Below are 13987 nucleotides of genomic sequence, written 5' to 3' on the forward strand. Positions count from 1 at the left end.
GCTAATGTACAATGTGTGTATTCTACCTGTGTTCCAAATTTCAGCTGTACACTATAAATCTATTAATTACCTTTATTTTTAAATTAATATTTTCTTGTTTGTTCTCTCCACTGTAACTGTTAATGTGCTGCACACCACTGTAAAAAATCTCTATTGTAATTTGTCTGTATACTGATCATGTCTAAATATCTAAATGTATCTGTAATTTTTCTATGTGGAGCTTTTCTCCCTAGGCCTCTGCTAAAAAAGGGCATTTTCGGCTTAATCAGACACTCCTGTTAACAAATGTAAAATAAAATAAAATAAAAAAATGTGTCCAGGAGTAGACAGCATTCTTGTAGATGTCTGGAATCATAGCCCTCAACCTTTTAGCACAAAAAAATTGGAAAAAGACTAAAAATGGGGTTACAAAGCCACAAAAACAGGAACAAATTTTAAATACTGCTCTTATAAAATTAGACAGTTGCTAGAATGAAAGATATTGTGTTATCATGCATTTTCTGAAGAATATGAAGTCTGAAACTCAAATGCCTATAATTATTTAGTGAACTGAATCCTTCCTGATTTGCCAAAAAAAATCCAAAAAAACACACATTTTATGAGAAACAGAACCAAAAATGAGGTAAAAATCTGGACAGCTAAGAGGTATGTCTGGAAGCTAAGATGGAAGAAAGTAATAAAGATCTAGAAGGCTTTGTTTAATAATATTTCAAAAGGAGGGGAAGTACCAACATCCTGGAAAAAAAGGTGAGGTGACTGTAATATTTAAAGATGGTAAACACCCATCAGACCCAACTTCACATAGGCACATTTAAATTTTAAACCATGATTACAAAGTGTTTATGTCTATAATAGCTAAATAAATGGCAAAGGTGTTGCTAACATTGATAGATATGGTCCAATGTGGTTTTGTGGCGGGGAGGCAAATGTTTGACAACATTAGTAGAACAATGATAATGCAGAGAGAAGCACAATATACGAAACTACCACTGTTGGCAGGTCTTGAAGCAGAGTAAGCATTTCACAGAGAATATGTGATTTTATGAGCAGAAAAATGGACGTATTTGCATTCTCTGATACAATAATAAGGTTAACTAGGGGAATATATGAAGGATTGGGGGAAAAATTAAAGTGGGAGGATTCCTCTCTGACAAGTTGAGTTTAAACAAAGGAATCAGGCAGGGGTGTCCTCTTTCCCTTTTGTTATTTGCTTTATATTTAGAGCCATTGGCAAAGAAAATAAAGGACTCAGAAATTGAAGGATATAATTGATATGCTAATCAAGAAATTTGACTTTATTTGCAGACAATATTATTTTGTACATGATAAATCAAGAAAAGGACATATCAGTGTTGTTGAACATCTTTAGATTGCTTCAAGTCTTTTCAGAATATAAAATTAATGAAGATAAACAAAATCTATAGCTGTAAACTATATAACTACCTGAAATGATCCAGCAATACCCATATTATGGGGACATGATATAATGAAGTATTTAGGAGTATGGATTTAAAAGGATTTTGTCATGAGTGCTAAGGATATGTGAGAAGAGACTAAATAAAAGATAATATGATGACTTAGAAATTGAAAGGTAATATTTATGGATATATATATATATATATATATATATATATATATATATATATAGCAAGATACAAATGGTGAAAATGTTTTAGTTCCTTTAGTTTTACATAGAGGTCAGGCATATTTTTATCAACCAGAGGAGAAGTTGTGCATAATAACTAATAAAGAGCTGAATGAATTTATCTGGGAGGGGAAAAGGGCAAGGGTCAAATGGGATAAGCTGATCCTTCCAATAGAAGGATGTGGCTAAGGATTGCGTGATTTGAAGGGCTATTTTAGAGCTACACTGTTACATGACATAGGCATGAAAGAAAAAGACACATTTAATCTCAAAGCAAAAAAAATGATCTGCATCATAACAGGTGGAGGAGTCATATTATATAAACTGAATACATAAGGGTTTGCTTCTGGCAAAGGTTTTAAATATAACACTAATTGAAAGACACTGTAAAATAATCATTTATCAGTGTAAAATGCTGGCTTGCACAGCACTTGTGTATTGCATTAGGATGCAATGCAGTGATGGGGCAGCAGTGCATTTGTAGTGGGGGGGTGTAAAGAAAATCCAATAATTTTAAACCCTAAATGTAAGAGTACCTTGTAAAAAGATGTGCAACCATCTTGTGCTATATGACGTAATTAACCCCATGGGTTTGTATATGTGGTCTACTGAAAATGGAAGCACAATGCTGATGAATATGTGTATATATATATATATATATATATATATATATATATATATATATTTCAGTTACAAATGATATGTCAATGCTGTCAGCTAATTTCATATCCATAGATATTCCAATTTATGCCTTGCCAGTAATTACTCTGATGAAGTTTTTTATTATTATTCACTCTTAAGTGCTAAGTAAAGATGTCATTTCTCAACTTTTCAGTGCTTGAGTTTATTTGGTTAGTTGTTTAGCACTCTTGGGATTTCTTGTTGGGTTTTTTTCTGCTTGCATTTGCTGGCCAGGAAAGCCCAACTTGGTAAAGTACCTCTTTTCAATGGAGGCCCAAGGTGAAAGCTCCAGAAGAGGAAACAATATACAAAGCATTAGATATGTGTACACAGTAACAAATATTTACCAAGGTAGTGTTTACTTTAGTAAAAACTAAAAGTAATGCAATTCTCAAGAAAACACACACAAACAAAAACTATTCATGGTAGTAGTATTCTAAAAATCATAGTAGTATATAGTCATGGAAGGAAATGAAAACATTTGGTAGCATTATGTAATCTATTTATACTATAAACATTGAGCTTTTTTATTTTGTAGTGATATAAGGTGTATAAAGGCTTAAAAGAACTACAAAAGTGCAATTAATTTATGTTCTTTTGATTTGTTTTAGTTACTGACTTGATCTATACACTTTAGACCTGTCAAGTTAGGACTAAAATATGGTCCAACATTAAATAAAAAATAATTTCATTGCTGCAGTAGAACAGTGATTAGCTTTGCTACTGACAGGTCATCGTTTTCCAAATCCATTCTTGGCTGGAGCATTTTGTGTGCAGCATCTACATGCCTTCCGTGTGTCCATGTGACATTTTGTCAACTGATCTAGTTTCCTTCCACATCCTAAAGACATGCCATAGTTGAATCGGCAATCCTCTAACTTGTCTATAGGCATGCATAGTTAAGTGTGAGTGAATGAATATGTGTGTCTTGTGTTGAACTGGGATGGACTCCTGTCCAAAACTGGCTTCTCTGCCTGTGGGTAGTTAGGAAATGAGTGAGCTGCTAACTGAATGCATTTGTCCAGGTAAAGTACATTCTGATACCTCTACATGACAAAAATGTTACTCAAGATAAAAAAAGGATTTCCTAACAATTTTAATGTAGATGAGGGCTCTGGCTTTATAAATTGCCTACTGTGGGTAGTTACAGTTTATGATGTCATATAAAACATGATCCAGAGACAAGTTTAGTCATAATGAGGAAGACCTCATTATCATTGCTTTCATTGCTGCAGTTGAACAGTGATTAGCTAATCAGTATTTTCTCTGAAGTGTCTGTAATATCCACCAGTACTAAACACTTTTGGGCTGTAATTACCACTGGTGTTCCATCATTACATTGGCACAGTACTCCTCCCTCAGTCAGTCTCACACACACACACACACACACACACACACACACACACACACACACACACACACACACACACACACACACACACACACACACACAATATTCAAATGCACTTGTCCATTCATATGAATATTTTATATATATATATATATATATATATATATATATATATATACACACACACACACACACACACACACACACACACACACACACACACACATCCCCACACATGCACAGACCTTCACTCACACAATATTCAAATGCACTTGTCATATGATTATTTTATATATACATATATATATATATATATATATATATATATATATATATATATACATATATATATATATATATATATATATATATATATATATATATATATATATTATATATACATACACACACACACTTCACAATGTGGGGAGCTGTGCCCCATATCCCCCCTAACTATATATACTAACTCCAGGGTTGCACTACAGTGGAGAAAAGGGCATATACACTGCCACTACTATTTTCGGCCAAATGAGTTTTCGGTCATTTGGTCTCGGTCAAATGCTTTTCGGTCAAATGAGTTTTTGGTCAAATGAAGTGAATCCATATATATATATATATATATATATATATATATATATATATATATATATATATATATATATACACACACACACACACACACACACACACACACACACACACACACACACACACATACATACATACAGTCCTCTTACACCATTCATATATCTCTGCAGACTCTGTCACTCAAGCACATACCACACACTACTACTATACACATGTACACACATACACACACCTCACGACTACTACTTCTCCACTGAACTTCCCTACCCTTACTTGCAATGTGGTCTAACCCACAGACTATATTTGGGCAATGCAGCGTTTTGGCTTTCTTAATTTAAGCAGCCAATAGTGATACTCTGAATCACTGTGTAAATTTCTTCTTGCATGCATTTTTGGGGGACAGCATATAAGTAATTTGCATTACTGACTACTCTGGAATACCTTATTGTAATACAGTATTTTTGTCAGGACAGCCAACCACAGTGTTTCTCCTAACCATGTAAAATCACTGCAGTGGGCCAGTCTCTGAATCAGGAAGGGTTACCACAAATAGGTTGGCCCATTGTGTGAGGTCTTACACTTATGGTAACCCCTTCTTTTTTTTTTTTAATATTTTTATTTTTCTTCTTCTTTTGTTTTGTTTGCATATTTCAATTCCAGTCATTTTACAAGCCACAATTCAGTTGCAGTGTAGAAGAGTTACAATCATATTTAGGTACATCTTGTTGCAAGAAAAATCTCAGTGTTACAACAAAATACACAACATAGATAACACTCTATTATACACTATACACAACAAGTGCTACAAAAAGTCAACTTCTGATAAATATTTGTGTCACAGTTTACATACTATTTATAACTGCTACATATGAGGTTTAGATTAGACACACACTGATGAAAGAGCATGTCTTATGCCCTTTTCAGTTTACATTCATATTAATTTGTCTTTTCTCATCTATCTATTCTTTTAAGATATGATCCAGGAGAAGACTCTAGTATTTTAGAAAATAGAACTCTTACTTTGGTTACTCGTTATCAGTTTATGTGCTGATATATACTTTATTGCCATACTTCTGAAGCCCTCCCATGACAATTTGGTTTGATCTAACCAGTTCTGAGTAATGTACAATTTTATCAAAGAGAAGAGGGCAATTAGAATATGCAGATTAAGTTTAGGTAATTTTTGAGCGGTGATATGCAAAATTGCAAATTCCCATGATAATGTGAAGTTTTGATATCCTATCTTCTCTTGTCCGACTCGCAGTGAACACCATAATTTAGAAGTACATTTATAGCTCAAGAAGATATAGAGTATGTCTCCTATTTGTGAGTAGCAGCAGGAACAGTTTGGTAAAACTTCAGAGTTGAAATTGTTGAGTATCTCTGAAGTAAAGTAGGCATTGTTAGTTATCATTAGTTGAGTATACATTAGTTACTTAAAAGGGATTAATTTTGATGAATTAAGAGTTTTGCTATTCAGTAATTCCTTTGAGCTTTTCAACTGAGTATTTTGAATACAAAATAGGTGATTGATATCTAAGGGATACTATTAGCCTATATGTATTAGCATTTTTTACTTAAAGTTAGTAGGTTTCATAATCTCGTAGTTTGAAATGTTTGATAAGCTTTTAACAGAGTCTAGGATTCTGCTCAAGTCAGTGTTAGGGAGTGCGAAATACAAGTTTAAATCATCAACAAAGGCTGTTAGTGCGATTTTTTATTAAAAATTTCTGGAATATGATGGTACGTTTTTTGTGTTATGAGTAAAAATAGAGGTTCTATATATATAAGTTAAAGAGGTACAGAGATAAATGACATCCTTGTCTGGTCCCATTTAGAATTTTTATTGTATTTGGAATTGTTTTATTAATGTAAAAAATTGTGCAAGTGCTCTCATATAAAATTTGTATTATATTTGCAAATTCCTCTGGTATATCAAAATAGGGTAGTATAGAAAATAAAACATTTAGGTTTACTTTGTCAAAGGTTTTACATGCATCTAAAGTAAGGGCATATATAGGGTTTTTATTTTTTTATATAGCAAGATCATTGTATCTAAGGTTAATGTGTTATCACATGACTGCCTTCCAATCATGAATCTTGACTGTCCAGGTGATTTTATGTTTGGTAATACTTTTTTTTTCAGTCTGTTTGCAAGCAATGCAGCTAGAATTGTAATGTCTAGATTTATGGAAGAAATTGGTCTGTAGTTTCCTTGATTTTTGTTACCAGATTTTCCTTTAGGTAAAAAGATTGTCTTTGAATTATTTAAATATAGATTTGCAATGCCATATTCACTTATATAGCTATATATTTTCAGTAAAAGTTTTGATTTACTTGGTACAAATGATTTATAAAACTCAGCAGTATAACCATCAGGTCCAGGAGCTTTAGTTGTTTTCAGACCAGATCCTTCTGTGTTTGATTTATCTTAGGAAAGTTTAGATTCTTTAGAAAAATATATCTCTCTAATTCCATATATTTTTATCTTTTGTGGGCCATACAGTTTAGTATCTAAATCTTCAAATATTTTGATAATTTCTTGACTAGTATAATATGTGTCCCCTTGGTATTCAATTTATGTTATCGTAGGGGCACTATTGTTAACATTATTATCCTCATCAGTAATCTTGATGGAGTTTGTGCCTATTCTGAGTACCTTGCTAAGGTTTTCATTTCTTTGAAAGAGAATTGTTCTGTATGCATATTTTTGCAAGTTCTGTTCTTCCAGTTCCAGTTTTATTTTGGATTGATTCTTCTATTTTGATTATTTTTTCTTTTAGGTTTGTCTCTTTTTCTTTATATACTTTTTATAGTGTGATGCTTTTTTAATCAAAATTCCTCTAATCCTTGCTTTACTTGCTGCCCATTGAATATCGTAGGGAATATCTGTCCATGTTAGGTCATGGTTGAGTTTATTTAGTATGTTGTTACTTTCCTGTATCATATCCTTTTTCTGTAGTAAGTTCAGATTTAGGGACCAGTTTATATCCCATGTTTTCAGGCTTAAATTACTAGGCCACCTTATTTTAAGTGTAATCATTGAGTGTTCCAAAAAAAAATAGGTTCTGTACAATAGTTTATTTCTACCTTTAGGAATTTTTCTGATATCAGAAAGAAGTCGAATCTAGACCATGATTTATAACATTGGGAATAGTATGTGAATTTTATTGTAGATGGGTTTTTTGTTCCGGTATCAATGCTGATCAAATAAGTTAAAACCTGTTTTTAGATAATTTATCTTTATGGATGCCTGGATGTTATAAGTTTTGCTTTTACTTGTTCTATCTGTTAAGGGGTCAATTATTGCATTCCAGTCACAATGGAACAATATTATATAGTAGTAGTTTGGAAATCAAGTTAGGATGTTATAAACTTCCATGATAAAATCTTGTTTCACACAGGGACTATACAGGCTCAAGAAAAGAAGTGGTTTCTGCAGAAAAGAGCTTTTAATTGAAAAATAGCACCATCTTCCATTTATGTCTGAGTCATGATGTATAATCATTTCTTTGAATGAGTTTTTAATTAAAATTGCAACCCCCTTACTGTTCATTTCATTACCTGATGCTATTATTGTTTTTATCCAATTTTTCTCCCTTTCACCCAGTCTTCCTTTAACATATGTATTTCTTGTATAAATATAATGTTTCTATCTGATTTAAAGGCTAAGTGCATGAATAATTTCCTTTTCTTTTTATCTTGTACTCCTTTTACATTCCATGAGTCAATTATCTACATTCCTTTTTCTTACTGTTTTCCCTTAATGTGTTTTGTTGTCTTCTCCTTATGTTCATATTAATATTTTTTATAGTATGAGCATGTATTTCTCTATTCATGTAGCACTTAACTCTTCCAACTCTATCCCTGTGCCTACCCACAAAACTACCATTTCTGGAAGAGATTAACAGTTTACAACCAAGTGGTATATTTCTTTTTTTACAAGTTAGAATTTGACATTTTAGGATACTTCTATTTAATATTTTTGCAAAACCTTTATATTACAATAACATGGTACACTAAAATTAGCATATCCTACCTGACTCACCTTTCCTAGCCCATGACTCCTTATTTAAAGGAATTGCCCAAATTACATAACCTTCATTTTAAACTGCACTTAACTTTGCTTGACCTTATTTAATATTTTATCCTGTTTTCATACTTTTGCATTTCTTCAGTTTTCATTGAGTTAAATGTTTGCCACATACTGTTTCTTGACTTTCATTTTTCATGTGATTTAGTGCACCAAGAAAGAGTAGTTACAATGATACCAACCCATACTTCTCATTTAAGATGGTTAACATATAACCAATGCTGATTCTTGATCGCTACTTGGAACAACAATCATAGACCATAAACATTTTGCAAGATTTCACTACTTTGCTGTTTCATGTTCCACCAAAGACTGACCATTTGAGTACCACAGTTGTCTAGGAAGACTGACCATATCAATCTGTTTTTAGATGCAATAAAACAGTAGTAATTGTATTGAGAGGCCTTTCATAATAAAACAAAGGTATTTGTAGAGGTTTAACAATATTCAAGCAAGCATCAAATCACTTGTTCTCCAGTGCTCTAAGAATAAGAAATATAATCTATCAAGGTAGCTGTATTACCTTTAAGGTTTGATGCATGTCTAAGGAATGTTTTTTCTCAACATTTAAATCTCACACAAAACAGTTTGCATTTGTTTGGAATTACTTCTATCAACCAGCATAAGGAACATACTACATGTAATTACTATAGTACCTCTTCATAAGAATGAGTTATCTTATGCTTGCCATTTTAAAAAGTGAGCTGTTGTCATGTTTCCCTTCTTTTGCAGTTACATGTCAGAATTTGGCTCCTTTATTTATTGGAGCCCCCAAATATATAAAAATAGAACATTTCAGATTACTTTTTTTAACCATCAGTATTTTATAACTAGTTTCTAATATGCACATATAGTATAACTAACATTTTACAGTCAGAACAATTTAAGTTTGGGAATGACAGAATTTTTACAGTAATAACTTAATATAGATCATGTGTATCTTGTATTATTTGTAATAGCAACAGTAAGAGAAGCATTATAACATTTTTTCTGATGAATGATTTACAGTCTAAAATTACTTCCTATGGAATTTACTGGAGTTACAAGGGTTATGGAATATTTAGTTTAGCCATATTAAAAATCCCTTGTGACATAGTTGTATAACTTGCTTCTCAGAAAAAAGTCATTGGTACTCCAGTTATTACAATTGTTGTTTTCTATATGACTATTACTCATACTGTGTTAATGCTTCTCACTTATTTGGCAAGAACATATTTTTGCCAACTATAGGAAAACATGAAAGATTCAGCTCTTACCTTGTTATTCTCTTTTATGTGACAAAATGTGCTACATTACAGCTCCTTTATTAATTTGGAGCTTTGTACCTCATACAGAAATGCACAGTTTTACTTTCCAAAATTTTATTTTATATATATATATATATATATATATATATATATATATATATATATATATATATATATATATATATATATATATTTTTTTTTTTTTTTATCTGAGTGATTTTACCAGCAGAATAATTTGTTCCTTTAAAGTTAGTGTTCCTTTTACCAGTCTGAAGTAGTAGTCTGTACAGGATCAAAACTCTACAATTTGCCGACAACCGTTATGTTTTCATGAACAAGGAAAATTTTCTCTTTTGCCAAGCTTCATACTTTACACTTCTCATCCAATAATTCTTTTCAATCTCCTGGATTCTATTCTTGTTTTGGAAACTCTGGTTACTGATCTTAACCAAAGTCAGTTGAAACAAGAAACATTACTTTTGTTTTTGCCATCAGGTTATTTAACCATGTATTTGACCTCTTTAGCTTCGAATAGTCCATCTCGAAGAAGAAGGAAGAGATTGGAGTGTTACTTATCAAAATGTCCATGTAGGCAAATGGTTTCTTTTAATATTTAATATAACATATGTTTCATCCCATTTTTAGGTTCCCTCCTTCATTTAAGGGAACATAACATCCCATCTCTTCTTTTATTTCTTATTTATTTATTTTAAATCTGTCCCTTTGCACCATTTCTTACCAGTGCTTCCCATTGAGGTTTTTCAGGTTATAACATCTGGCAGTTCATTGAAGATTTTCATAAACAGTGCTTTTGCTTCTTTGGTCAAATCAGTCACGTGGTTAACATCCTTATGTTGGAAGATTAATGTATTTGGATACCTTATCTGGAACTTGATTTTTTTTTATATTAAATAAACACAGAATGGAGATAGCTGTTGTCTTTGATGTTTTATTTGGAAGGGTAAATCCTGCGCAAACAATATTTTACTTCCATTCCATGAAATTGACTGTTTTTTCTTTTTCTTTGCTACCATTAGAATTGATGGTTAAGAAACTTAGTATAAATTTGTCTTGGTTTGTTGAAGTTTTGCATTTTGTGAAGAGCCCGGTGCATTCTTTCAATCACCATCTCACCAGCTTCTGAATTGTTCTCTAAAAGGCAGCTCATGACTTGTTTTACTGTTTCTATTAGTTGTATTTTTTTTGTATTTTTCTGGGATACCTTCAATTATTTTATTGTTCCTCCTACTCCTTGTCTCCAAATCAATGATTTTCTGTTGCATCTCATGGATCATCATGGCATTTGCTTCATTTTTCTTTTTGTATTTGGTCTATTTTTATTTCATTTTTGGACACTTAAACTTCCATTTTTTTTAGTCAGGAAGCTATTTGACTTAATGTGCTTCTAAAAGTTGGTCTGAAAAGTTATGAATGGCTATTTGAAGTGGTTGTAATGCAGATTTTAGGTCATCTAGGTCAGATGCTTGCTCTGCTTTAGATTTTGTAGAGAATTTTTTCAGGTTTTCCTTTTGTTTTGTGGTTCATAGGTTCATAGATTAGTACTAAGCTAACTGCCCTTACGAGCCATTTTAAGCCTAGCCAATTATACTTTGTGAGACTCAAACCCTGTATCTTGTGCTTGCAAGACAAACACCTTAACCATTAGGCCACCCTCCCAACCTGGTTCTGGGCCTTTTTATTATAGTTTCTTTTTCAAGCATATCCACTTAAGTATTTAGTTTTAACCATTTGTGCTTCCATTATTTCTGTTTCGCTCATCATTTTGGTCAGCTCGGGCTCTCTTTCTTCCTTCTTTTTGACTGTATCAGGCTGTTATTGCTTATTCATACTGGCTGTTTATTTAGAAGAAGGTTATTTAATATTTCTCAGAATATTTAATGCAATTCTTCATTGGAAGCATTGCTTTGGTCGCAGATGTGTTATTTAACAAAGAGAAAGTTTTTGAACCTTAGTTTTCATGGCTTTTGGCAGTTATATTTGTTGTTTTTGTGGAGCCGCATTGTTAAGGTGCTCAACGGAATGCTGCCATCTTGGAACCCCTATGGTAACCCTTTCTGACTCCTCAGGGATTGTTTGCATAATGTATGGCTTTAAGATATTCTTTTCAGATATAAAGTTTGATTTATTAGTATTAACGTGCATAAAGTTAAATATGATCTATTCATGTAATTCATTATGTGTAACTGTATACAAAGTAGATTTATATACCTTCAGAAATTTGTAGATGTAAATAACAGACTACAGGGAGGAAAATATAAGAAAAAAATAGTTTTCAAGGCAATTTTGCTATAAAAAAATCAATCATTTAAATATGCTTAACAATACATACCTGAAGGAACCCTCTGGCCAAGGGACATATTCATGGCTTTCAGTTCTCCAATGTTTGGAGATGTATATGTCAGGGATTTCCAACTGTCAGAAAGGAAGGGCTTGCAAGCTTTGTCAACATCTGTTGGCTCAAACCACACTGGAACAAAACAGGCATAACAAGAAGTAGGTAACAAATTTAAAATAATTTTATTTTATACATTAGGAGTCATGTTATCAACATAGGTAGGCTATGTGTTCTTATCTGATGGCATATTCATGAGTTAAAAAAGCAGAACAATATCAGTGCATATAATCTGAGCTAGAATTTGTATTAAAATATTGACCAACACTTCTGTGCATGTTGCTTACCCAAATACACTTCTGATTTATCAATCATTTTGGAGTCTGTTATTTATTTCACATGCCGTTTCATATTTCTGCAGTCTACTGTACAAACTCAGAAACTATTTGTTCTCAACTTTATTTCAGAAAATACTTATTCTTTTCTGCTAATGGTATTTCTTACATTTCATAAGTGCAGAAAGTTTATTCCATCCAAAGTTGCAGTTGATGTCTGAGTATACATTCTACTTTGCAAGGTAATTTTATTTTTTGTTAGGAATGGATACTGTATAAAGTGAAGTTCCTTTCTTATGTTCATAATTTCCTTTAACGTTGGAAGACTATATGTTTAACAGCAATTTATATACCACCAGGGAATAACACTGATAATGCTGAAAACATCCTGTATTGGATATCCCAACAAATTAACCATGAACCATGAAACTATAATACTTGTAGACTTGAATACAGACTGGCAACTCGTAAATTCCACAACCCCCACTGAATCCATAAACATACCAACATAAGCCTTTAGAACTCACCATATCCTTGATAAACGTATTAGCTATAATCAAATACAAAATTCAGTTTCAGCAAATATATTTTCAAAGGAACACTAAAACAATATAACTAGAATGTATTTATAACAATGCCACTAGATACTGCTGTAGAACACCTTAGTAATATATTATTACAAACCTTAAATAATCTAGCACCAGTATGTAATAAAAGAGTAAAGTCCAACCCTATACAATGGCTAACAAAATAAATAAAAAAATCATGATAAAAAGGGATAAAGCCTAAAACTGGTATAAAAATAGAACTTAAAATGTCTTCCACCAATTTAGACATCTTAGAAACCTTGCAAAACTCTGTGTCAAACAGGACAAGCAAACATACTATACCAGCCTACAAAACAAACATCAAAACAACCCAAAACATTTTTGGTCATCACTAAATGAACTGCTCCACCCTGGCAAGTCCACCACTCCCTCTCCAAAAACAGACAATATGACTGACTATCACCACACAGTTTAATTCCTACTTTATACAATTAATATTATCTCTCTTAGACACTAATGTATGTGCTCCCCCTCTACCACTGCCCAACCAAAGCCACCCACAACAAATAGAAGCATTTATTAAATCATTCCATTTGATCATAGTTTTTTGACAGATGAGTGCTGTTAACGCAGATTTAGATTTTCCTCTTATTTATATATACAGTTGAAACAATATTTCACCAAATATTTGGTGAAATATTCATTAGAATAGCAACAAAAGGTGAGTGCTCTGACAGGTCTAAGAAGGGAGTGGGACTGGCCAATGTAAGGTTAGAAAGGAGTGGTCTGTGGTAAGAAGCAAAAATGGAACTGATAGGTTCTGGGTATCAGAGAATCCACCAATGGGGGTGTGTACAAAACTATGCTGACAAAAGGGGATTAAACAAATGAGGTGCAAATCAAATGAACATGATAGGGCAATAAAAACATGAAGAGTGGTCAATGGATAGAGTTGCGTTGCAGGGATACAGAAGGCTATGGGGGTCCACGGGCTGTGGGATGGGGCCAATGGGAATCATTTGTAGAAACGTGGAAAAACTAGGGGTAGTAGATACTTATAATTCCTTATGTTAAAAATATCACCCATGTGCTTATGTGTACACAGAGTAGCTAGGATTTACTAGTAATCAGCATTTAACAATTAAC

General features: G+C 32.5%; 1 protein-coding gene across 1 annotated transcript in view; it reads right to left on the bottom strand.

The window, feature by feature from the left end:
• The window catches only part of LOC122815724 (pseudouridine-metabolizing bifunctional protein C1861.05-like), an 871888-nt gene that overhangs the window by 501036 nt on the left and 356865 nt on the right, over window positions 1-13987 (bottom strand). The window contains exon 15 of the mRNA XM_044088476.1: window positions 11956-12093. Within this exon, the coding sequence (XP_043944411.1) occupies window positions 11956-12093 (138 nt within the window). The remainder of the gene's footprint in view (window positions 1-11955; window positions 12094-13987) is intronic.

The sequence above is a fragment of the Protopterus annectens genome, chromosome 11.part0 (assembly GCF_019279795.1).
Source record: "Protopterus annectens isolate FY-2018-M chromosome 11.part0, PAN1.0, whole genome shotgun sequence".
Lineage (NCBI taxonomy): Eukaryota > Metazoa > Chordata > Ceratodontiformes > Protopteridae > Protopterus > Protopterus annectens.